General features: G+C 39.1%; 1 protein-coding gene across 2 annotated transcripts; it reads left to right on the top strand.

Moving 5' to 3' along the window:
- Positions 18,446-25,772, top strand: LOC109223992 (glycine-rich RNA-binding protein RZ1C-like). 2 transcript variants are annotated; one of them, XM_019388527.1, is made up of 5 exons: positions 18,465-18,535; positions 18,646-18,765; positions 20,101-22,341; positions 24,592-25,085; positions 25,177-25,772. In XM_019388527.1, exons 4-5 carry the CDS (start codon positions 24,595-24,597, stop codon positions 25,415-25,417), a joined length of 732 nt encoding a protein of 243 aa, XP_019244072.1. In that variant the 5' UTR covers positions 18,465-18,535; positions 18,646-18,765; positions 20,101-22,341; positions 24,592-24,594; the 3' UTR covers positions 25,418-25,772. The 2 variants fall into 2 exon arrangements, with proteins under 2 accessions (XP_019244063.1, XP_019244072.1); XM_019388518.1 differs by lacking the exon at positions 20,101-22,341 and having other exon boundaries at positions 18,446-18,535.

The following is a 26,519-nucleotide window of genomic DNA, read 5'->3' as shown; positions in this document are numbered from 1 at the left end:
ATCCATCACAAATGCGCAATAAGAAAAAGGCAACCTTTCCCAGCCATCCGCTGGGTCTTCAAAAATGAATCACCCTACTGGAAACATAACCCGTCAAATCACCCTACTGGAAACATAACCCGTCAAACCTTGCCACTCAATCCGTGGCATTCCCAGCATAGCCGACGTTGCCATCTTAGCGCAACAGCCCAGAATAGCACCACACTGAGACAACCAGTCTATACCCAATATCACATCCAAAATCTAACATACCAAGCGACAAAGGATCCATTCAGGTCTCCAAACCTCTAATAGTTACCACACCAGACCGATATATGCGGTCCACAACCACGACCTAACCTGTTTATGAGAACTCCCAGTCTCCAAATCCACACAGCACGCAAATCACCATAGACGATCCCAACTCCACCGTCTAAATATACAATACACCTCTAAAACCCAATCATCCCATGAGAGGTACTCCTATAATTCTTCTGAGCCACCAAACAACTCGAATATCAGCAGCCGATCCAACAAGAGAGTGCCACAATAATAATGAAGTATCCTCAACTCAAAGACATCACCCTTTCTAAAATGTATACCCTCATCCAGCCACACCAATCAGTGATCTCATTTATCTAGTCATCTGAAACTGTCCATGCTACCTAAGAATTTGTGACCTTCCTTTCAAAACTGAACCGTCATAAACATTACGCAGTCACTTAATTTTCCTGAGTCTGAACTCATATCACAACGTGAAATCTACTTCGCTTCCCAACGAGGCAACATGAAAAGATCCTTCATCACACCCACAACTCGGGGCTATACATCAAATCACGATGGAAATCAAACACCAAATAGTTCTTGCTACCCCAAAGCAGACCTTTCTCGTCTCATTCAGCTCATATGAACACATCTCACAGTCACATCACACTCATCACGTAACTATCCAATCATCACTTCCCTTAATAGGGACACAATCGAGCATATAGATCCAGAAACACGCGCTCGCACAATCAACAGCTCAGGGCTCAAGCTATAGGAAAAATTCCGGGCTCAAGTCGTCCAGAATGGCCCATCATCATTGCACAGAAAACACATCTCGCCCCTCGATAAGGGGATTACAAGCCGTCAATGCACCGCTGATACCGAGCGCTCATCCGCGCATACGAATGCGTGGAAGGAATTCAAAGAGTTACATTTCAAGCAGAATCAAGGACGCACAATAAGAATCCAAGAATGTGAAGTTTTTCCTAAAGGTTCTGCAGCCTTCCGAGGATAAATATAGACGTCTTTGTACCGATCCGCGAGTCTCTACTAAACCTGCTCATGACTCGTGAGACCTATGTAACCTAGGCTTTGATACCAACTTGTCACAACCCTAAAACCGACCAGGTCGTGATGGCGCCTATCGTGAAACTAGGCCAGCCGACACAACTCCCGAATTAACCATTTAATCAATAACAATAACCTTTAAGCCTTTAATTCATCAGACATATATATCGTAATATAAGTCTAAATGAACAGTGCGGAATAAATACACAAGCCCGATATCGGGGTGTCACAAGTCACGAGCATCTACTAAGGTCTGAATACAACTAAGAGTCTAAAAATGTACTAATTACAATCTAAGGAAGACAAGAGGGGGGAAAAGCAGTGTTGCGAACGCCGGGCAGCTACCTTGCTAACTCCGCCGACTCTGCCACTTAGAAATCAATACCCGCTACTGGGTTCAAAATAATACCTGAATCTGCACACAAGGTGCAGGGAGTAATTTGAGTACGCCAACTCAGTAAGTAATAAAAGTAAATGAAATCTGAGCAATAAGAAAACATGTAAGCCACGTCATAACGCTACAGCAAATGCAGCACATTTCCAAAACAGTACAGAAATCATTTACTTCGTAAATCATGCTCAATTTCAGTAAAAACCTTGTTAAAACAACTTTCAATAGTTTCAAACGAGTGATAAAAACAGTGAGTAAAAATGATAGAAACGTAAACAGCCCCTCGAGCAAAACATGTACCATAAACCGCCCCTCGGACATAATATCAACAGAACCAGCCCCTCGGGCTACCTCACAATCACTCGTAATCAGCCCCTCGGGCATAACATGAATCAAGATCCGCCCCTCGGGAAACATGGATCAAGAACAACCCTCGGGCTTCAATATGAAACAACAACAGCCCCTCGGGCTACAACACATCACACACCCTGGGTACCCACGCTCACTGGGGGTGTACAGACTCCGGGAGGGGCCCCTTACGGTCCAAGTGCAATATCAAGCCATCTCGTGGCATAATCAAATAGGCTCTCGGCCTTATATCAATCATAAGCCACCTCGTGGCATAATAAATCAGGCCCTCGGCCTCTCATATATCACAATTCGATACTATATGCTGCGGCGTGCAGCCCGATCTCATAGTATCCTAACAACATAGGCCCTTGGCCTCACTCAGTCAGATCTCACTCAAGCCCCTCGGGCTGACAGTAAAACAAGTACTCGGCTCAAAATCATATATGAAATCAAAAGGAGTGAATAAAACTAAGTTATGAAAACAGTAAGAACATAGCATGACTGAGTGTAAACATTAAGCCAAAACAGTGAGGTAAAATAGTAGTAAAAGCCCCTAAGGGTCCAAACAATCGGCACAAGGCCCAGATACGGCATTTAGCCCCAAACACAATAATATTTTCCAAAATATAACAATATCAAATAGTTTTCAAGTAAAATGCGCGACTTAATAGTCGTACGGGATGGACCAAATCACAATCCCCCAACAGTGCACGACCCCACGCTCGTCATCTAGCGTGTACGTCACCTCAAGTAGCACAACGATGTGAAATCCGGGGTTTCATACCCTCAGAACAGTATTTAAAATCATTACTTACTTCAGTCCGGTCCAAACTCCAGCCCGCGATGCCTTTGCCTTTCGTATCGGCTTCCGGATGCTCCAAATCTATCCAAAAACAGGTTTATACCATCAAAATATGCTAAGGGAACAAAGCCCATTCAAAAATATACAATTTATACTAAAAATCCCGAAATTGGCCAAACCCGCCCCCTGACCTACGTCTCATCATCCGATAAAAATCACACCAATAGGATCCTTATCCTCTCACGAGTTCGTACATACCAAGAACATCAAAATCGGACCTCAAATGGCCCCTCACATCCTCAATTTACACTCTCAAAATTCAAGCCCTAATTCCCCAATTTTAGGCTTTAAATTCCACATATATCATGTTTAAACAAGTAAGAATCAACATAGGATCGAGTATTAAGTCCGAAATTCTTACCTCCAAGAAGTTCTCTTTGATTCCCTCTTCAATCTCCCTCAACAAGCTCCAAAACCGAGTCAAAAATGGTGAACTTAGGCCAAAAGTCGCGAAAATGGCCTTTTAAACATTCAGCCCAACGATTTCACTTCCTTCTTCGCGAACGCGGCGGTCAAAGCCTCGCGTTTACGAAGCACAAAATTCAATTGATCAAAAATCCTCTTACGCGAATGCAACCTCCAGCACGTGAACGCGAAGCTTTAGCTTCCCAGACCATCGCGAACGCGTCTCCTTGCTCGCGAACGCGAAGCACAATCGAATCTGGACCAAGCTGCTCCCATTTACTCTACGCGAACGCGGGAGACACATCACGTTCGCGGTGAACACTGGACCAAACCTTTCGCGAATGCAGGATCAACATCGCGAATGCGAAGGCCAAACTTCCAGCCTCACTACCCATTCCTTAGTGAACGCAAGAGCCCTCTCGCGAACGCGAAGGCCAAAGTTCTGCAACACACACAGCAGAAAATCTGCAACTTCTCCAAACAAGATTTGATCTGTTTAACCACCCGAAACTCACCTGAGGCCCTCGGGACCTCAACCAAACATGCCAACATATCCCATATCATCATTCAAACTTGTTCTAACCTTCGGAACGCTCAAAACAGCATCAAAACACCAAGATCACATCGGATTCAAGCCTAGGAATTCCAAAAACTTCCAAATTCCGCTTTCGATCAAAAAGTCAATCAAACCTCGTCCGAATGACCTGAAATTTTGCACACACGTCACAAATGACACAACGGACCTACTCCAACTTCTGGAATTCCATTCCGACCCCTATGTCAAAATCTCACCTATCAACCGGAAATCGTCAAAATTCCAATTTCGTCAATTCAAGCCTAAATCTACTCCGGACCTCCAAAACACATTCCGATCACGCTCCTAAGTCCCAAATCATCTAACGGAGCTAACCAAATAATAAAAATTTCAATCCGAGATCATATACCAACAAGTCAAAACTTGGTCAAATCTTTCAAACTTTAAGCTTCTAGCTGCGAATCATCCTTCCATATCTATTCCGATTAGCCTGAAATCCAAAACCAACGATTTACATAAGTCACAATATATAATACGGGGATAGTCATGCCCGAGAACTGGTGAGTGGAGTGCAAAAGCTCAAAACGACCGGTCGGGTCGTTACATCCTCCCCCACTTAAACATACGATCGTCCTCGAACGTGCCCATAGTTGTTCCAAAAGCCAACAAGTCGCTGTATAACCTTACCATGCAGATACTCGGGGGTGATCCCACGTCACCCTATCTCATATAGGTCTGATAACACAATGTAACTGAAATTTCGCAATCCAACCTAGCCCATAATCCTTAGAACCACATTTCCACTTGTGAAATCATCTACAAGATTAGAATCTCACATTTATACTCTGAATAAGCCCGAACAAGCTGTAATAAACCATACCTGCAACCTCAAATGCAATTACATGATATACCACATAACTCAAACACTCGTAGCGATAACTTCTAATCACAACAGTTGCTCAAAACATCCAAATCTCGATAATAAGCCTCTTATCAAATGAAGCCTCATTCCAACATTTCCATATACTGCCAATGATAAAAAAAACACGTAGAAAGCCATAACCATTCCTCAGATCAACCATTCGTGAAGCCACTTCTCCCTTGGCAAGGACCGTAGCAAATTTCTGAGCCGAACATCGATATTATCCTTCCAGCATGCTGAAACCGAATCCGTTTGTATTCATTCTAGATCCCAACGATCTCATCTAATCCAACACGACTACTCTAGTGACATGACACATCAATACAATCTAAAGCCACAACTCGTGCAATCCGCGCACCAATAAGCAACAACCCGAACGTACTCAAATCATGAAAAATGACTCAAATGAGAGGGTTGTACCGCAAGCTCTCCAGTACACCCACACACAATGCTGAGAACCCGTCACATATTGTAGAAACAGAACACACGAATCTAACTCGAAGGGTCGTACCTTAACATGACTTCGCTGCAATGCGCGACCCTATCCAAACACTGGTCAACATGAAACACCTCAAGTCACTATGCTCAAATCGACAACCGCGCGCAATTTGATGTCTAGAACCAAAGCAAATCGTCATAACCACGGCGAAGCAATTGACATAACATTACACAGACCCGAAAGGACATAACCGATACGCCATCCGCCGAGCAATACCCAATACTCTTCCCGCTCGAATTCCACTGAGAGACCCAAATAAAACCGCACCACATGTGCCTATAACCAACAAATCCTAACTCCTCGCATCACGGAAAGATAACTCATAGATCTCCCCAGGTCACTAATAAGCTCAACAACAATTGAATCAACACATCCCTCAACAATACAACTCGGAGTCAACTAAGACGACTCGATGTAGAACACACCTCCATATTGGCCTACTAATGAACTCCTTATCAAGGACTTCCTGAAGCTGCTCCTTCAACTCCTTTAACTTCGTCGGTGCCATACGATACGGTGCCCAGCACCAAATCAATACCGAAATCAACAACCCTGTCCGGCGACATGCCCGGAAGCAAGAAACACACCCTGAAAAATCCCTCACCACCGGATCTGAATCAATGGTGGGAGTCTCTATAATGACATCCACCACAAAGGCCCAATAAGAAAAACGCAACCCTTCCCAGCCAACCGCTGGGTCTTCAAAAATGAATCACCCTACTTGAAACATAACCCGTCAAACCTTGCCACTCAATCCGTGGCATTCCCAGCATAGCCGACGTCGCCATCTTAGCGCAACAGCCTAGAATAGCACAACACTGAGACAACCAGTCTGTACCCAATATCACATCCAAAATCTAACATACCAAGCGACAAAGGATCCACTCGGGTCTCCAAACCTCCAACAGTTACCACACCAGACCGATATACGCGATCCACAACCACGACCTAACTTGTTTAAGAGAACTCCCAGTCTCCAAATCCACACAACACGCGAATCACCACATACGATCCCAACTCCACCGTCCGAATATACAACACACCTCTAATACCCAATCATCACATGAGAGGTACTCCTATAATTCTTCTGTGCCACCAAGCAACTCGAATATCAGCATTCGATCCAGCAAGAGAGTGCCGCAATAATAATGAAGTATCCTCAACTCAAACACATCGCCCTTTCTAAAATGTATACCCTCATCAAGCCACACCAATCAGTGATCTCATTTATCTAGTCATCTGAAACTGTCCATGCTACCTAAGAATTTGTGACCTTCCTTTCAAAACTGAACCGTGACCTTACACAAGTCATTCCATGATTCTCATACACCCATAAAGCAAAACATAACCTTTATTAAAATTTCCTTTACTTGAACCATCCTTGGCCCCAACCTCCATAAGCCATAACCGGTTCACCAGTACGCCTCAAACTGGAACCAACATAGCACATAACCGTGCAATCAACTAATCAATAGCACACTCCCCCACTTGGCTCAAATCTATAGATCAAAACACATAATAACTCATAATGCGTATACTCTACTACTGCCATAATACCATAGTGAGATTAAACTCAATCCTTCATAAGCTCGTGCAACATAGACCATCTAAGACTTCAAATCTTCTGCAAATCTCGCGTTCACCCTCGTAGCAGTTAAGCCCACTCTTTTAAGCGATCCAAATTCAAATTGCAACAAATATATTTAACTGGTACAAGAGGTCTTCCAACAAACAGCAAAAGGATCACACAAACTTCAGAACACTCCGCAGGAGATAACCCGCCTGATTTGCCTCAAACTAACATCTCTTATACCCTTCCACCGTCATAAACATTACGCAGTCACTTAATCTTCCTGAGTCTGAACTCATATCACAATGTGAAATCTACTTCGCTTCCCAACAAGGCAACATGAAAAGATCCTTCATCATACCCACAACTCGGGGCTATACATCAAATCACGATGGAAATCAAAAACCAAATAGTTCTTGCTACCCCAAAGCAGACCTTTCTCATCTCATTCAGTTCATATGAACACATCTAACAGTCACATCACACTCATCACGTAACTATCCAGTCATTACTTCCCTTAATAGGGACACAATCGAACATATAGATCCAGAAATACGCGCTCGCGCAATCAACAGCTCAGGGCTCAAGCTATAGGAAAAATTTCGGCCTCAAGTCTTCCAGACTGGCCCATCATCATTGCACAGAAAACACATCTCGCCCCTCGATAAGGAGATTACAAGCCGCCAATGCACCGCTGATACCGAGCGCTCATGCGCGCATACAAATGCGTGGAAGGAATTTCAAAGAGTTACATTTCAAGCTGAATCAAGGACGCACGATAAGAATCCAAGAATCTGAATTTTTTCCTAAAGGTTCTGCAGCCTTCCGAGGATAAATATAGACGTCTTTGTACCGATTCGCGAGTCTCTACTAAACCTGCTCATGACTCGTGAGACCTATGTAACCTAGGCTCTAATGCCAACTTGTCACAACCCTAACACCGACCCGGTCGTGATGGCGCCTATCGTGAAACTAGGCCAACCGACACAACTCCCGAATTAACCATTTAATCAATAACAATCACTTTTCAGCCTTTAATTAATCAGATATATATATCATAATGTAAGTCTAAATGAACAGTGCGGAATAAATACACAAGCCCGACATCGGGGTGTCACAAGTCACGAGCATCTACTAAGGTCTGAATACAACTAAGAGTCTAAAAATGTACTAAATGCAGTCTAAGGAAGACAAGAGGGGGAAAAGCAGTGTTGCAAACGCCGGGCAGCTACCTTGCTAACTTTGATGACTCTGCCACTTAGCAATCAACACCCGCTACTGGGTTCAAAATAATACCTGAATCTGCACAAGGTGCAGGGAGTAATGTGAGTACGCCAACTCAGTAAGTAATAAAAGTAAATGAAATCTGAGCAATAAGAAAACACGTAAGCCACGTCATAACGCTACAGCAAATGCAGTACATTTCCAAAACAGTACAGAAATCATTTACTTCGTAAATCATCAGTAAAAACCTTTTTAAAACAACTTTCAATAGTTTTAAACGAGTGATAAAAACAGTGAGTAAAAATGATAGAAACGTAAATAGCCCCTCGGGCAAAACATGTACCATAAACCGCCCCTCGGGCATAATATCAACAGAACCAGCCCCTCGGGCTACCTTACAATCACTCCTAATCAGCCCCTCGGGCATAACATGAATCAAGAACCGCCCCTCGGGCAACATAGATCAAGAACATCCCCTCGGGCTTCAATATGAAACAACAACAGCCCCTCGGGCTACAACACATCACACACCCTGGGTACCCGTGCTCACTGGGGGTGTACAGACTCCAGGAGGGGCCCCTTACTGCCCAAGCACAATATCAAGCCATCTCGTGGCATCATCAAACAGGCTTTCGGCCTCATATCAATCATAAGCCACCTCCTAGTATAATAAATCAGGCACTCGGCCTCTCATATATCACAATTCGGTAACATATGCTACGGCGCGCAGCCCGATCCCATAGTATCCTCACAACACAGGCCCTCGGCCTCACTCAGTCAGATCTCACTCAAGCCCCTCGGGCTGACAGTAAAACAAGTACTCGGCGCAAAATCATTTATGAAATCAAAAGGAGTGAATAAAACCGAGTTATGAAAACAGTAAGAACATAGCATGACTGAGTGTAAACATTAAGCCAAAATAGTGAGGTAAAATAGAAGTAAAAGCCCCTAAGGGTCCAAACAATCGGCACAAGGCCCAGACACGGCATTTAGCCCGAAACACAATAATATTTTCCAAAATATAACAATATCAAATAGTTTTCAAGTAAAATGCGCGAACTTAATAGTCGTACGGGATGGACCAAGTCACAATCCCCCAACGATGCACGACCCCACGCTCGTCATCTAGCGTGTGCGTCACCTCAAGTAGCACAACGATGTGAAATCCGGGGTTTCATACCCTCAGAACAGTATTTACAATCATTACTTACCTTAATCCGGTCCAAACTCTAGCCCGCAATGCCTTTGCCTCTCGAATCGGCCTCCGAATTCTCCAAATCTATCCAAAAACAGGTTTATACTATCAAAATATGCTAAGGGAACAAAGCCCATTCGAAAATACCCAATTTATACCAAAAATCCCGAAATTGGCCAAACCCGGCCCCCGGGCCCACATCTCGAAATCCGATAAAAATCACACCAATAGGATCCTTATCTTCTCAAGAGTTTGTACATACCAAGAACATCAAAATCGGACCTCAAATGGCCCCTCAAATCCTCAATTTACACTCTCAAAATTCAAGCCCTAATTCCTCAATTTTAGGCTTTAAATTCCACACATATCATGTTTAAACAAGTAGAATCAACATAGGATCGAGTATTAAGTCCGAAATTCTTACCTCCAAGAAGTTCTCTTTGATTCCCTCTTCAATCTCCCTCAACAAGCTCCAAAACCGAGTCAAAAATGGTGAACTTAGGCCAAAAGTCGCGAAAATGGCATTTTAAACATTCTGCCCAACAATTTCACTTCCTTCTTCGCAAACGCGGTCAAAGGCTCGCGTTCGCGAAGCACAAAATTCCTTTGACCAAAAATACTCTTACGGGAACGCGACCTCCAGCTTGCGAACGCGAAGCTTCAGCTTCCCAGACCATCGCGAACGCTTCTCCTAGCTCGCGAACGCGAAGCACAATCGAACCTGGACCCAACTGCTCCCATTTACTCTACGCAAACGCGGGAGACACATCGCGTTCATGGTGAACACTGGACCAAACCCTTCGCGAACACGGGATAAACATCGCAAACGCGAAGGCCAAATTTCCAGCCTCACTACCCATCCCTTTGAGAATGCGAGAGCCCTCTCGCGAACGAGAAGGCCAAAGTTCTGCAACACACACAACAGAAAATCTGCAACTTCTCCAAACAAGATTTGATCCGTTTAACCACCCGAAACTCACCCGAGGCCCTCGGGACCTCAACCAAGCATGCCAACATATCCTATATCATCATTCAAACTTGTTCCAAACTTCGGAACGCTCAAAACAACATCAAAACACCAAGATCACATCGGATTCAAGCCGAGGAATTCCAAAAACTTACAAATTCCGCTTTCGATCAAAAAGTCTATCAAACCTCGTCCGAATGACCAGAAATTTTGCACACACGTCACAAATGACACAACGGACCTTATCCAACTTCCAGAATTCCATTTCGATCCCTATGTCAAAATCTCACCTATCAACCGGAAATCGCCAAAATTCCAATTTTGCCAATTCAAGACTAAATCTACTCCGGACCTCCAAAACACATTCCGATCACGCTCCAAAGTCCCAAATCATCTAACGGAGCTAACCAAATCATAAAAATTCCAATCTGAGATCATATACCAACAAGTCAAAACTTGGTCAAATCTTTCAAACTTTAAGCTTCTAGCTGAGAATCATCCTTCCATATCTATTCCGATTAACCTAAAATCCCAAACCAACGATTTACATAAGTCACAATACATAATACGGGGCTATTCATGCCCGAGAACTGGCGAGTGGAGTGCAAAAGCTCAAAACGACCGATCGGGTCGTTACAAGTTTTGATGAGTTCAAATTTCTCTATGCTCCTCTTTAGCATAAATGAATATGCTTTGCAATTAGCAGTTGTGAAAAGAGAAGGCACGTAAATCCAATTCAAGCAAGTCGATGAATCATTCTGAACTCGAATTAATTATCTTATTATAACTTCAAATTGAAAAACACAATCAAGATAGCAACAACTAATCTTATAACTGAAGAATTATAATTCCGAAGTAAAAAAACAAAAAGTACCCAAAGTAGAAAGATCCATGGATTAATTGGTTTTTGGGTTGCAAGTTTAACCAATCCCAGTTAATTAACTATTATGTGTCTTTCATAAATGGGCATGATCTTGTTAGATGTCAAACCAATATATTGAACAAGGATAGCTCTCAGCGGAGTCAGGAGCCAACCAAGCTTTTGAATCTCTAAAGGCTGCTGTAACTACTTATTGCAGAGGTCCAAAATTTGGTTTTTCGATTCTTCAGTTTAACCGAAAACCGAACCGTCAAAATCGACCACTGAACCGAACACCGAACTTTTTAAAATTATAAACCGCAAACCGACCTAATAAACCGAAAAATCGGAACCAAATAAACAAAAAATTTCGGTTCGACCAGTATTTTCGGTCCGGTCGGTATTATGCCCACCCCCAGGTTTGATTGGTTTCGGCACGAGTTTTAGAAGTTGGAAGATTTGGAAGTTCATAAGTTTGATTCATGGCGCGATTTGCATTTTCGGCGTTGTTTAATGTGATTTCAGACCTCGAGCAAGTTTGTGTTAGGTTATAGAACTTGTTGGTATGTTTGGCCGGGGGCCCTAGAGCACCGCACGTGTTTCGGACGGGTTTCTGATGTTTTGCATAGTTTTGAACAAGTCTGGTTCTGGTGTTTTCACACCTGCGACTATGGAGTGCAGGTGCGACTCCGCTTCTACGTGAGCCTGGCCACTTCTGCGATCATGAAGGTCGGGGAGCTTGCTCGCTTCTGCGGAGGCTGGCTCGCAGGTGCGAAGGCCGCTTTTGCGGTCCAGCGATCGCACCTACGAAGAATCTCGCTTCTACGGCTTCCCCTTTCGCTTCTGCGGTGCCGCTGGTGCGGCTGTAAATCCGCAAATGTGGTTCCAGGCCTGGTTAGCTGAGTTTGCAGATGCGGACTCTTTCTCACAAATGCGATTCTGCAGATGCGGAAGTTTTGGCAGAACCATTTAAATCGAGGGTTTGGCTATTTTCTTCATATTTTGAGTTTTAAACTTCGATTTTGGGAGCTTCTTTTTGGGTTTTTCAAGCAAATCGATTGGGTAAGTGTTCTTCACCTAGAATTTAATATATTCAATGATTTTATCTTTATTTTTATTATTTAATTTGTGTTTTGGGTTGAGGAAAATGGTGGTTTTTGAAGAAAGTTTTCAAAATGAAAAATCATGATTTGAAGGGTGAAATGATATCGGAATTTGATAATTTTTGTATGGTTGAACTCGTATCGGAATGGGTGTTCGGGTTTTGTAACATTTGGCGGGTTCCGAGGTGCGGGCCCCGGGGGTCGACTTTCTGACCGATTTTTGGATTTTGTTAAAGATTCAGACTTTATGATCCGGAATAGTTTCTTATGAGTTTTATTTGTGCTTTGAAGTTACTTTGGTTAGATTTGAGCCGTCCGGAGGTCTTTTCACCCGAGAAGTTCATTTTTGAGTATCGATTTGTCTTCTTTAAGGTAAGTAACTTGCCTAACCTTGTGTGGGGGATTTCCCCTTAGGATTTGTCTTCTATGTTGATTGTAATCCGTGTACGCGAGGTGACGAGTGCAAGCTCGGACTTATTTGTTGGAAGTTGGCCTTTTAGGGTTCTTAGGTCCTTATATTCACTGAGTATGAAGTTGTTCTGGATATGATTGAGCTTCCTATTTACTAGATTCACCTCTACATACTTTAATTGGAATTGATTGCTTTATGATTCACTTTTATTGCTTATTTGACTCTTATTTCACGTAACTAGAGATTTGTAGCTCTCCTATTGTCATGTTATCTTTTCATAACTGCTTGTCTTATTTGAGAATCATTATTATCTCTCCTGAATCTTTTTAGTCTTTATTGAAGTTATGATTATCTTTACTATGCATATCCTTAAATTGAAATTGTTGTATATTTTCGTAATTGTCCAATCTTAAAAGAAGTTTAGATATCCTATATTGTGTTGACATGTCCTTATTTGGAATTGTTCGATTCATGTTAGCTCCCTTGTTGTTGTTGGACTGTATATGGTGGGAACGTTGTTACATATTATTCTCTTCCTTGTTAAACTGTTCTGATTTCGCCTAGCGTTCTCTACTGTGGTTATTCCTTGTGAGCTAGTTCTACCATTTCTTGTATCTAAAGTTGTTGAGTTGATTTACTTGCCGTATTCTTGTATTTATTGTCATTGTTGTTGTTATACCTGTTATTGTGATGCACGAGGTTTCTGCCGTGCGGTTGTTGTTATTGTGATGCACGAGGTTTTTGCCATGCTGTTGTTTCTGTTGATATTTGCACATGCGGCGTGACAAGGCAGGATATATATATATATATATATATATATATATATATATATATATATATATATATATATATATATATATATATATGGGTTGCGCATGTGTTGAGACAAGGTGGAAATATTATAATGCACGTGTGGCGAGACAAAGCGGGCACTTACTATATTATTATTGCATACGTGGCGAGACAAGGTGGGCTATGTCAGGGATTTATTGTGAGGATTTGTGATGGCCTGGGGGCATTCTTGTTGTTGTTATTTGTGTGGCGGTACACTCATCTGTGTGAGCTTTATCTTGTGAAAGTTGTGAGGAAACATTCTACGTGTTGTCCGTTATTTTCCTTCTGCTTACTAGCTGGTATGAATCATGTTAGGACACTTGCACAAGCATACACGTAGTTAAACACGGATAAGAGGTATTCTTGATATTGTTGAATATAGATGCACCCCCTTGTTTGCTTGCCGTATATGTATGAGTGGCTCTATTTGGCACGTGAGTTGTGAGCATGATCATGAGGTGTGATGAGGACACAGGATGCCAAGTGTTAGGGTTGAGGTATTGAGACCCGTGAGTTGTAATTTGCCCCAGGGTTCGGTACTTCAGGGAGTTTTTTTGACTAAGACCTGAGGTGAAAACTGCCGTAGTTACTGAGTCATTACTTTTCCTTGCTCTATCCGTGATTTCGGACTTGGGTTTTGTTTCCGTGCACTCTTCTGTGTCATTATTTTGGTGTTCCGCTGATACTTGTTGTTTCCTTCCTTATTGATATTTTCTGTATTGTTAACTGTATCGCATAGTCTTTATGTAGATATCATATTCTGTTGTTCCTATACTTATACTTGTTCAGTTTATTAGACCGGTGGTGTCTTCACAGTTCCTCGTCACTACTCCACCGAGGTTAGTCTTGATACTTACTGGGCACCGTTGTGGTGTGCTCATTCTACACTTCTGTACATTTTTGTACAGCTCTAGATTTTGATCACTAGTAGCACCGCCGATCGTTGCTGAGGAGACTCAAGGTAAACCTATTGCTGCGTTCGCAGGCTTCAGAGTCACCTTCCTATTTTGTATTCACACTGTTTTTATTTATTTTCCAAACAGTTGTATTTAGAAGTTGTAGCAAACTCTGTAGAGCTATGACTTGTACTACCGGCTTTGGGAAATTGCAAATTTTACAAAAATTTCTATATCGAGACTGTTAGATTTTCTTTATTGTTGTTGTTATTCAGTGTATTTTAGGTTTACCTAGCTCCTAAGACTAGGTACCATCACGATACCCAACGGAGGGAAAATTGGGTCGTGACAGATTACACCAGATGCCCAGCTGCTTCAGTTCTTCATCAACTTCAAATTTCAATCCGTTAACCACCCGGAATCCACCCGAGGCCCCCGGAATCCCGTCCAATCACACCAACCAGTTCCAAAATATAATGCGGACCTGCTCGAGGCCTAAAATCACATCAAACAACGCTAAAAACATGAATCGCACTCCAATTCTAGCTTTATGAACTTTAAAACTTCAAACTTCTACATTCGATGCCGAAACCTATCAAATCACGTCCGATTGACCTTAAATTTTGCACACAAGTCACATTCGACCTTACGGACCTACTCCAACTTCCAGAATCGGAATCAGACCTCAATATCAAAAAGTTCACTTCCGGCCAAACTTCTCAAAAACCTTCAAATTTCTAACTTTCGCCAAATGACTCCAAAATGACCTACGGACCTCCGAATCCACTTCCGGACGCGCTCCCAATACCAGAATTACCATACGGAGCTATTCCCAGGCTTAGAATCCCAGACGAACATTGAAAACATTAAAATGCACTGCAACCCAAATTTATGAAATTCTTCCCAAAATGCTAACTTTCACAATAGGCGCCGAAATGCTCCCGGGCCATCCAAAATCCAATTCGGACATACGCCCAAGTCCAAAATCATCATACGAACCTGTTGGAACCTTCAAGCCTCGATTCCGAGGTCGTTTACTCAAAATCAACCCTTAGTCAGATTCTTCCAACATTAAGCTTCCGAAATGAGAATTCTCTTTCCAAATCAACTCCGAACTTCCCGAATTTCAATTCCGACTACGCGTTCAAGTCATAATACCTGATGTGAGGCTGCTCATGGCCTCATACCGCTGAACGACGTGCTGGATCTCAAAATGACCGATCGAATCGTTACAGTAATTGGCCAACTTTTTTGTAGAAGAGCGGGTCATAAACTATCTGAAATTAAAGTAAAATAAAGAAAGTTCCTAAAGTAGTAATAGATAAAAAATTAAAATAGTCCGGTAATATTATAATTAACTAAAATATTAAGTTGTAACTAACTATCAAAAGAAATAATATACTACTAATTATATTATATGGAAAAAAGAACTAATAAATAATAGCGATTAGAAAGGAAGTGCAATGATTCGTAAGTAAAAGTATAGTAGTAATTTAACAAATTTATAAAATATAAAAAAGGCGTCAATAATAAATCAAGCATGTTGAATGATTGAAGTACTATCAATTAAAGAGATTGAAACAATAAAATATTATTCTATAAAAACATAGTACAAGTCATAGTTATAGTAATAGTACAAAGGATACTTTTAACACTAGAATAGTAAAAACAATTACTTACCATTATAATAGTAACAAAAGAATAAAATATATTAAAGAAAAATGATGAATACAAATATAGTGAGATTGTGACCACAAAACTAATATATATATATATATATATATATATATATATATATATATATATATATATATATGTGTTAGTACTAACAATAATAATAAAATATAAAATAAAGTAGATTGCAGTACTGATTATGAGGGATTTTTTAAATAGTATTATATAAAAATGCTCCTAATAATAATAATAGTTATGATAGTAGTATTTAGGAGATAAAATTTTTAATGAAAATTAATAATAATAATAATAATAATAATAAATTATCAAATTAGTAATAAAATAATTAATCTGAAGTAGATGTGTGCCAATCCCCGGTAACATCGCTAAAAATTTAACGAAGCTAATGTGTATAAGATTTTCTGCTCGTACTCTGTCAAATTCTTGTATAGTTTATGATATCGTCCCACAGAAATTGGAGAATCTAAGCTACATACTTGTAATTTTTTGACTACTATTTGAGAGAATCAATTGATGAAAGGTGTGTTTGCTATTATAAATTAAGACAAATTTCTTCCGAAAGGTTTCTATTTAAAAAGAGTTGGGAATCATTGAATTCACTTGATATATCATTATAATAAGATCTTAGCTTTATACGTATTTCTCTAAAGAATAATTGCTTATTGCAAATACAATCATATTTTTACACTAAGAAATAAATAATTAACACCCCGTGAGGTTATGTTAATTAATTGATTTAAAAGTAGTGACGGTTCAACTGATATAATCTTGCCTGAATTATATTCAAGCGTAGTAAAAATTTTGTAAAAATATTTTTACTAGAAAGTTAATAATCTTGCCTTCAATCATTTCTCCGTGAGAATTAAAACTGAGGAAAGCAAGATTACAGACTTGAAATAATAATCTTACTAAAAGTTACTCTCACTCTAATATTTTATTCATCAGTTATTATATATTAATTTTGCTCCGTGAGAATTACAAAATTAATATAAGAATAACTTAGATATAAAATATATAGATGTGATAATAATGACTAAAAATCATTATTCTAGCATAGTATGAAATGTAAATATAAAGTTTCAAGCCAAGAATGTGTTGAAACTGAGATAGTATTATAATTATATCAAGCTTCATCAACTATCCCAACACATAAAAATTACTCCATTATGAAGTAAGAAAAGCTAAAAAAAAATACTTTCCAAAGACTAAGAATATTTTTTACTACAAAGAAAAAGACTAGATAAAGAGACCAAGATTACTCTTTTCTTTCTCAATAGAAAACTAGATAGGAAATTGGATACAAAGTGGGATGCCTTTCTTCTACAAACATATGCATATTTATAGGAGAATTCCTATGAGGCCTTGATGAGAACTTGCAAGACAATATTCATATATCATATGGTCTTGATGAGAATTTGACATGACAATTTGTCATGAAAATTTGGTGAGAATTTGCCATAACTTTGTATCTCTTGACTTTGTGTAGTCTTAGATGAAGTTGTCACAGATGGATCCTTATTCATTGAACTTTAAGTTCTTTCTTTTTCTCTTTTCCCATGTATTCTTTTTCCTGCGAGAATTGTTAGAAAAGTGCGAGAATAAGATATAAATTGCTCATGATTTATATCTAAAATATTATATTTTTATATTAAAATATATGAATAATTTATATCCATTAATATGTCCTCTATAATAACACATCACCATAGCAGCCAAAAAAATTCGGAACAAACGAGGCTGTTATAGAGAGGTTTGACTATATTTTTGATAAAGTGAACCTATTGATACTTTATAGAGACAAAATATTCGATATATGGATGAAATAGACTCATAAATCTAAATTTTAAATGAAAACTCATACTAATAGACCCAACTTATATAAATGAATTCACTCAATTTAAACGTCAATTGAATGACATAAAACCACAACGATTGTTAAACATCATGTCTATTGTGAATATTATTCAATTTGCTTAAGTTCAAAAAAATAAAGGAACAAATCATGTAGTAATAGTAAGTTTATTTAGAAGGTGCTTGACCAAGTATTTGGAATGAAAAAATTCTGCTTTTGAGTAAAAGTAAAAATTATTTTTGAGAAGCTGAAAAATATAGCTTCTCCCCAAGAATATTTTTTTGAAAAAATAGACTTAAGAAATACTCTTTAAAAGCTTAACAAACACTACTTGTTGCTTAAAAATACTTTTCAAACTTGATTACTAAACATAAATTGCTTCTCGTTGAAAAGCACTTTTCAAAATAGTGGGTGTTTGAATTGACTTTTAAGCGGGTCAAAGGAGCTTAAAACCTCTTTTTATCAAAAGTATAGGACATATTTGTTATTTAGTAAAACCACGAGGACATGGTACTGCAATATATTTAAACACAAAATAAAAGTACCTCAATGTAAAAAACCAAGCAAGTTATTTGTACAAACCCTATAGCGAAAAAAATCAAGCAGCTCCCGTTTTACTCTGGGAAATTCACTCGCAGTACATAACTAGGTATATCTCTCTTTGCTTAGTTGAAGTTCTAATTCACTCTAATTTTGAACTCAGTTGATATCTAGGGTTTTGTTTTTGCTGCTATAATTGATTTGCCCCCTCAATTTCAGGTTCAAATGTCAGGAAAGGATCAAGATTATCGTATATTCGTGGGAGGGTTAGCGTGGGACGTAACGGACCGTCAACTCGAAAGCGCTTTTGGCCGTTATGGTAAAGTTATCGATTGTCAGGTTCGTAATTTCCCAGGATTCAGTTTTTTCCTCGAATTCTTTATGCGAAATTTTCGTCATTTTTGAGGATTTAGTGTATGTATTGTATTACTGTGTGTTCTTATGTCTGCACAATGTTTTCAACTTTATTAATGTGCGTTTTTACCCTTTTCCTGTATTTTTTGTAAGTTTAGAATTTGTCTAAATTATAAATAATTTCAATTTTATGTGGCAAAGTTTGAATAGGCACAAGGTTAAGAAAGAAAGGAAAGATTTTTGAAACATGTGGTCTTAAACGTGTCATAATATTTGTGTGGTTATAAGACTTCTGAAACCTGATATCTTAAACAATTCATAACATACTTTATCAAAAAAAATGTTTCATATTAATTGTGTGGCTATAAAAGCTTCTCGTTAAGGATAAAGTGAGAATTTAAGTTAAATTGTTTCCAAACTTAGAAAACTGTCATTTTTCTTATAACAGACTGAAAAGGAAATGTTGCCGGATAAATTGGAAGGGAGGGAGTTGTTTTTAGAAAAGGTTAAATGACACTCACGGTTTTCTATGAAGAATGGGACCTTTTGTTCTACCACGGATGTTTTTTTATCCTTGAAAAGGGAGGGAGTTGTTTTTAGAAAAGGTTAAATGACACTCACGGTTTTCTATGAAGAATGGGACCTTTTGTTCTAGCACGGATGGTTTTTTATCCTTGAAAAAACTTCAAAAAAAAAATTTCCAAGAAAGAACTCTACTTTTGCAAAGCGCGTAACCGTGCATATCCTCAGGCCATTTTCTTTCATTTTAAACTCCTTTTATTATTTGTATGCAAGATTTTTTACATTTTTCCAGTTTAAAAAAGAAAAGAAAAAAGATGTTAAGAACCCTATACAACAGCATGTTAAACAATGGCATATATTGGTGCTGTTGCTGTGTCTTGATACATAATTGGTGCTTGTTTTTCTCCATCTAATAATATTACTACTTTTACTGGTCAAGAAATATATAAGGACAAGGCTATCACTGTATATTGGATGTTATGTGGTGGAAGTTATAGCATTCTCCTTTGTAGCTTGTACTAATAACTGCAGACTTTGTTTGTCTTATACATGAAGCTAAGCACCGGAAACAGTCCTATGTTTTGCTTTTTTTGGTTTTCTCTCTTCATATGCTTTGTGGTGCTATGCTCTATAGGAAAGTTGGGTCATTCTTGAATTTTTCAATTTGGTTACATTGCTTCGAGTTGAGTGCTTAAGTCATGCTAATTCCAACTTTTCATTTTATATTCTTCATTTATTAATTAATTCATCATTTATTAATTAATTTTCCTTTAATATTTCTGGATCTGGTTATGCCAGTTGATGGGTTTGAGATGCCTTAGATGAAATTGTATGGGGGATGTTTTCTGTTCATTGGAATGTGCGAAGTTGCTGGACATAAGTACTTGATTCTTTTGAGCAGCATGTTTTTGAGGTTTCACTTGGTAGAGTATCCGGAAAAAGCTTAGATCGACTGCATGTTAACAATGGCAAGCACTATTGGTTTCAATTGCGGCAGTGACTTGTTCAGAAGTACGTCCCTAACGCTGATTGCATTTGATTCACAATTCTGCTCTGGTGCCTTAAACTGGTTCAACCACCTGCTAATTGTAAAATTTCAAGGGGCATTTGTATTTTGGGCTTTAGACTTCATGGAAGATGATTGGAATAAGTGGACTGAGTGCATCATAGGTGGTCTGACTAGGTGGAATCACCATTAGTTTTAAGACTTTTCCTCAATCGAAGTTAAATGCTTAGCAGTCAAGTGGCAGTTACTATCCCATAAATATATGTATTTTCGTGATGCGTGTCAAATGTGGGAATTGAGGAGGTAAGTTATCTCTTGATGTAAGGTGCTTAATCAATTGCAAGCAATTCTGGGGTTCCTGATATTAAGAAAAGAAGGGGTTAATCAAGAGACAAATTTTGGATATGCAATCTAGCTCAGAGTCTAATTTCCACTTCTCCACATTTTTCAAGTTAAGTTGGTGGGCAGTTTCTGTGAATGGCACCTTTTGTTCTTGAGGCTAGCAGAACCAATATTATTGAAGGTTGTTGGCAGTTGTTTTACTAGAATTTGGGTCATAGTGTTATGTTGAACGGACACCAGATTTATGAGAATCTAAGTGGTTCTGCATGGTAATAACACTCTCTTTTTAGTTGATCTGCCACTACAGTTTGCTACTTTGTAAAGGTGAGTTCTTTTGACCGTCAAGTGGCTGCACAGGTTAAGATAAGATCTTTGGTGCTCGAAACGAGAGAAGCATAAGGACTTCCTTTCATTTTTTAAAAATTTTATGGGAATATTTAAATTTTTACATTCCCATTTATAACTAGGAAGGATCTATATTAGACGACATCCGATCCGCTACCTCATGTTTGGGATGTATAGGACACCTGTTCTTTGTTCTAAAGAATCCTCAGGGAAAAAGGTTGTCGTGAAGCTATGTGGTACTTAGCTAATCTCCTGTCTCTACATGAGCCACTTCCAAGGTTGAACATTATTCTTAATTTCTTGACTTTTGAAGACCTTTAGAAGCTGTTATGTGCAGAGTCTGGATGCACTTCTGTTTCATTCTCCCACTTATCGCTCATTCTGTTTTAATTGGTGGCTTGTTGTTGTCGAGATTGGACATGATTCTTGATTTCTCCACACTTTTGAAGCACTATAGAAGTCGTTGTGTGCAGAGTCTGGATGCGCTTCTGTCTCATTCTCCCTTGTGCTCGTCATTTTGTTTTTACTTGGTGGTTTGCCACTGTCAAGATTGAACGTGATTCATGATTTCTTGACATTTTTGGAGCCATTTAGAAGCTGTTGTCTGCGGAGTCTGGATGCGCTTCTGTCTCGTTCTCCTTCTATAGTTATTCTGTTTTACTTCGTTGAATGATCGTTTTGCCGTCATGAGATGTTCTTCTCTTGAGCAAGCTCAATGCTGTCATACCGTGGACCACCAGACGATGACAGGCCTGTCAAGATTCATTAGCAGCGTTGCTTCAGCCAAGTTAGCACCTTCAGAGTGTTATGTTTCATGGCTTATTGCTCTAGATTAGTTGGCTAGCTTCATAGTCTTCTCTGTCTGAATTGCATTTTGAAGGATCAAAGTGGATCAGCTCTTTTGATTTTTCCTTATCTGCTTTGATGCCTTGATAGCAGAAGGCATAAATTGGGACGTTGGAAATTTTCTTTAATGAGGATTAGTTGAGCTTGTGCTTAAAAAGATTGCTAAATGAATATCAGTGTTTTGGACTGTTCAAAAAGCGGAATGATGTTCATTAGAAGTTTTATGAAGGACCACCTGAAAGGTGCTGAACCACCTGTTGCTTAGACATACCTCTGCAGTACTTTTGCTTGTTAGTCTGATTGAAGTAAATGGAGTAAGTTTATGGATCATACAAAAGTTCTAATCGGTATAATTAAGATTACCCAAGAGGTTAGGATCCTTGTTTGGTTTTGTTGTTTTTGCTGTTAATGGTATTGGTTCCACTGGATACATGTGGTCTGTGTTAATCTAATGGGTCAGAGGATGGTAATCTGCAGACCTGCAGATTTCTGCTGCCCAAGTAAGACTTCCTCTGCCCAAGTAACTTTATATTCCTAGATCTTTGCTTGCTAATATGCTTTTGTTTCTTTCCTTTCACACCGATGAGGTGATTAATAAGAAAACTTGCAGCAGTCAAGCTTTACTTATTTTCATTTACTTACGTGAGATTTGTGAAGTTGTTGCATGCGCATAGTTGTAGACTTGGGATCCAACTTGGAGAATTGAAGTCTATATTGAGTTAAGTACACAAAAATTCAAAGTTCAATGTCAAGTGCACAAGCAACTAAGAATTGGTAGTGTTGCCTGATAGTGTGACTCTTGCCTCCATGGGCAGAGTGATGCATTAATAAAATATATGTGGTGTTTTATATTATTACCCAAAAAAGAATGCTGTGATATTGTGATGAAATGTTGAAGTTATCACATGAAATCCACATCTAGATGATTTATTCATCGTATAGCTATATTGAAAATTTGTTAGAATTAACTTAGAAGTTCTAGGATCCTTGTCATGCTTTTGACCAAAACCAAGCACTTTCTCCATTAGCACTCCCCAGAGGTAAATGAAGTCATGAAGGTCATCAAGTATTAATCAAGTTGAACGTGGAAGGGTTTTAGAGAGAGCCCTAGAAATGGTCTGAAGCATTAGGATAGGTATGTGCCTTCCATTCTGTTTTCAAAATTAACTTCTGATACTGTTGTGAGGAGCTCCAAGTTCAACCTTTCTATGAACTATGAAGTTTGTGCCTGCATTTCTTGCCTATTATGGACTTAGATTTTGAGATGAATTGTTTAGTTGAATTAGTGGCTATTCTATGTTAACTACTGCTCTTGAAAGTTCAGATCGTGTCTTCATCCTAAAAAAACAGGTTCAGGTCATCACATAATGGCATGTTTTTTAAGATGGATCTCATCTGAGCAATTTGGAACGTGAAGTAACGAGGTTGAGATCCCCAGCTCTGTTGAATTTGGTTGATGGTTCACTGTGAATGGAGTGCCGAGCGATTAAACTAGCTAGGGATAGGAGTGTCAATGGTTTGGTTCGGCCGGTTATTTTATAAAATTTGTACCATACTAATTTTTCGGTTATTCTATTATGTATAACAAAAATTAGACTTTTAAAAACCGTAGCAATCATATCGGTTTCTCTTCGGTATCGGTACGGTTCGGTTAATTTTCGGTATTTTTTAGAATGTCACTTAAAAGTCACCTTCAGAAGCAGAATACAACAACATTCATACTTTTATAGGACTTATCAAAACTCTCTATAACATTTTTACTGTTTAAAGGGTGATGAATTAAGAAAACATAAAAGATGGCCAGAGTATAGATCTATCAACTATTCTACAGCAGCGTAAAAGAAACTAAGAAAAGACAAAGAAAATATAAATCCACACTAGTGGAGAGATATTAAGTAAGTTGGGACTCAAGAATAAAGTCTATAGAAGATTAAATATTCGAAAATATAAATTTAGATCATATGGAAGAAAAAATATTCAATACATTGTAGGTTGCTACTCATAATCGGTAGAATACCTTGTGTCTGGCTAGTGTCTGGCTAGTGAATATGCTGGAAATAATTTAGTTTCAACAATAGTATAATAGTTTGGGAATTAGGATTTTGAGTTTAATTACTTGTTGGCCTTGTAACCGTTTTCATAATTTCAAGGCCCCAAAAAAATAATATTTTATTATTTTTTAAACTTAATGTATAAATATATTTTTTTCTTGTAAATTTGTTTTGTACGGTTCGGTATTTTTTCGGTTAATTTTCAGAAAATAAAAAACCTACCCTAATTATCGGTAAGGTTATAGATTTATATGAAAACCTACAGTTTTATTAAAAGAAACCTAAAAATCGGTTCGGTTCTGTACGGTTCGGTCGGTTTAGTCGGTTTTTAAATATCCATTGACACCCCTAGCTAGGGATGGTCTACGTAATATTGTGTTCCAGCTATTGCTATATAATCCAGGGAACATTCTCTAGGAATGCTACTTTGCATTGCTATAATTTTGCTAAGTGAGATTTCATCAGTAATTCTAGGTATGCAGTTCACTGTTTACTTCAGATTTTGCTTGTGAAAGAGTGAAGCTGAACTCCTAAATTGTGCTTTGTATCTGAACTCCTACTCCTAATTATCAATTTTTTTTAATGATAAATATCAATTTGAATGTCACGTCCTTGTATATTTTCATGGGCTTCTAATAGGTTAGGTCTTTAGCTTGATGTGTTTGTCAGGTGTTAGTCTCTAAACTGTAAGTACTGTAGGTTATGATGGAAAGAGATACAGGCCGTCCTCGTGGATTTGGGTTTTTAACATTTGCTGACCGTCGCGCCATGGAAGATGCAATCAGAGAAATGCACGGTAGGGAGCTTGGTGATAAGGTGATCTCTGTGAACAGGGCCCAACCAAAGGGTGGTGGTGAAGATTCTGACCGTGGCTATAGTGGAGCTTACTCATCAGGTGGCAGGGGCAGCTATGGTGGGGGTGACAGGTCAGCAGGGCCAGACAATTGCTTCAAGTGTGGCCGCCCAGGCCATTGGGCTAGAGACTGTCCATTAGAAGGTGGTGGCCGCAGTGCACGTGCAGTATCCCCCCCTCCTCGATCAAGGTATGCTGGAGGTAGTGCACGTGGGGATCGTTATGGTAGTGACAATCGATACATGGATGATCAATATGATAGAGGGCATCATGCTGATAGGGACCGCTATGATCACAGAGATGATAGATATGGAAGCCGTGATCGAATTGCTAATGACAGGTGTGATGGTTTAGTTTTTTCACGTTCTTGGTTGGTGTTAGAGATCCAAATTTTTCCTGTCTTATCAAAAATGACTTCTAATGGTATTTAGGTACAACCCTCCTGGTGGTGATCGCTTTGCTGGCAAGTATGGCGTTTCTGACCGATACCCTCAGAATGGTTATGGCAAAGAGAGGGATTCCGACAGGGATGTAGGCCCACGAGGTGGCGACAGGTACGCAGCTGGAGGACCAGCACGGCATGAGGGAAGAAACTACAACAGAGATAGAGTGGGACCATATGACCGCCCTCGTAGGGGAGGAGGACGACCACCCGCCTTTGACCGTTATTGAAGTGCTAAATATGTGGTGTACTCGTCTATCCATGTTCAAAAGATATTTGTACTTTAGTTGACTTTTGGAATCGTCCACTTGTATGGATTATTAGGATTGAGTAAATGTTTCATAAAAAAGCTAGGATTGGTCAACGTTAGTTGCTTTTCCTAATTGTCTTCATTCCAAGTGACTAGTAAGTCAGCTTATGACGCATGATCGCCCTTAGAGCAATTTAGTTGGAAGTAGCAGCATTAGTTTTACTACGTAATTCTAATCAGGAATACCATTATCTTGTGCTTTTGGTTGATTCTGTGTGGTTTCTGCTCTCCGTTTTCTGATTTTTATAGAAGGTTGTGAAAAGTGATCAAGTAAACCTCATCTTATGACGTGAAGATGTTCTATTATATTAACTCTGGTAGGGAAACATATATCTCGGTTTTTATTGTTAGATGAACTTTTCATATTTGAGTATTCCTTTGTCAAAAGTTAGCTATTATCTTACTCAGAGTTTTGGTCTAGTGGTAAGAGCGTAACATATGAAATGTCTAGCTGAGTGGAAAAAGGATAGCGACGCGGATGTCTAGCCTAAGTGGAAAAAGGATAGCGACGCGGGTTTATTAGTCACTGTGTTTTGTATTGCGTGCCACTAATTCTTGAAGATTTTCTGGGTTATATAAAAAACTCTTTTTTTTTTGAAGTAAAAGATAATATTATATTACTAATAACAAAAAGATTACAGAGTTCTTACATAGTCCCTAAGGATATTTTCATTGCCAAAGTTGGCTAGTTTTTCACAAACAGTAGTAACAACATACTTAGAGCTAATACTATCTCCATACTTGTCCTTTAGCAATTGAGGTTCAGCAAAACAAGGTGGACGTGCATGGTAAACACGTTTTGAAAATTTAAAGCTTTTCACTGCTTCCTTCGCCAAGAGATGGGCCATCACATTTCCTTCCCTGAAGTTATGCCTCAGGATTGGATGCTTCAACTGGTGCATTAATGACCTGCATTCAAAAATTAGATTAGAGAAGTTAGGGTTATTTTCATTGAGTAATGATATAGTATCCGTTGAGTCTGTCTCTATCTCAATGTTAGGAAGACCGAGTTCCTGAACAAT

Source organism: Nicotiana attenuata, chromosome 1 (genome assembly GCF_001879085.1).
Source record: "Nicotiana attenuata strain UT chromosome 1, NIATTr2, whole genome shotgun sequence".
Lineage (NCBI taxonomy): Eukaryota > Viridiplantae > Streptophyta > Magnoliopsida > Solanales > Solanaceae > Nicotiana > Nicotiana attenuata.
The sequence above is the reverse complement of the archived record's forward strand: the minus strand, read 5'-3'. Positions and strand labels throughout refer to the sequence as shown.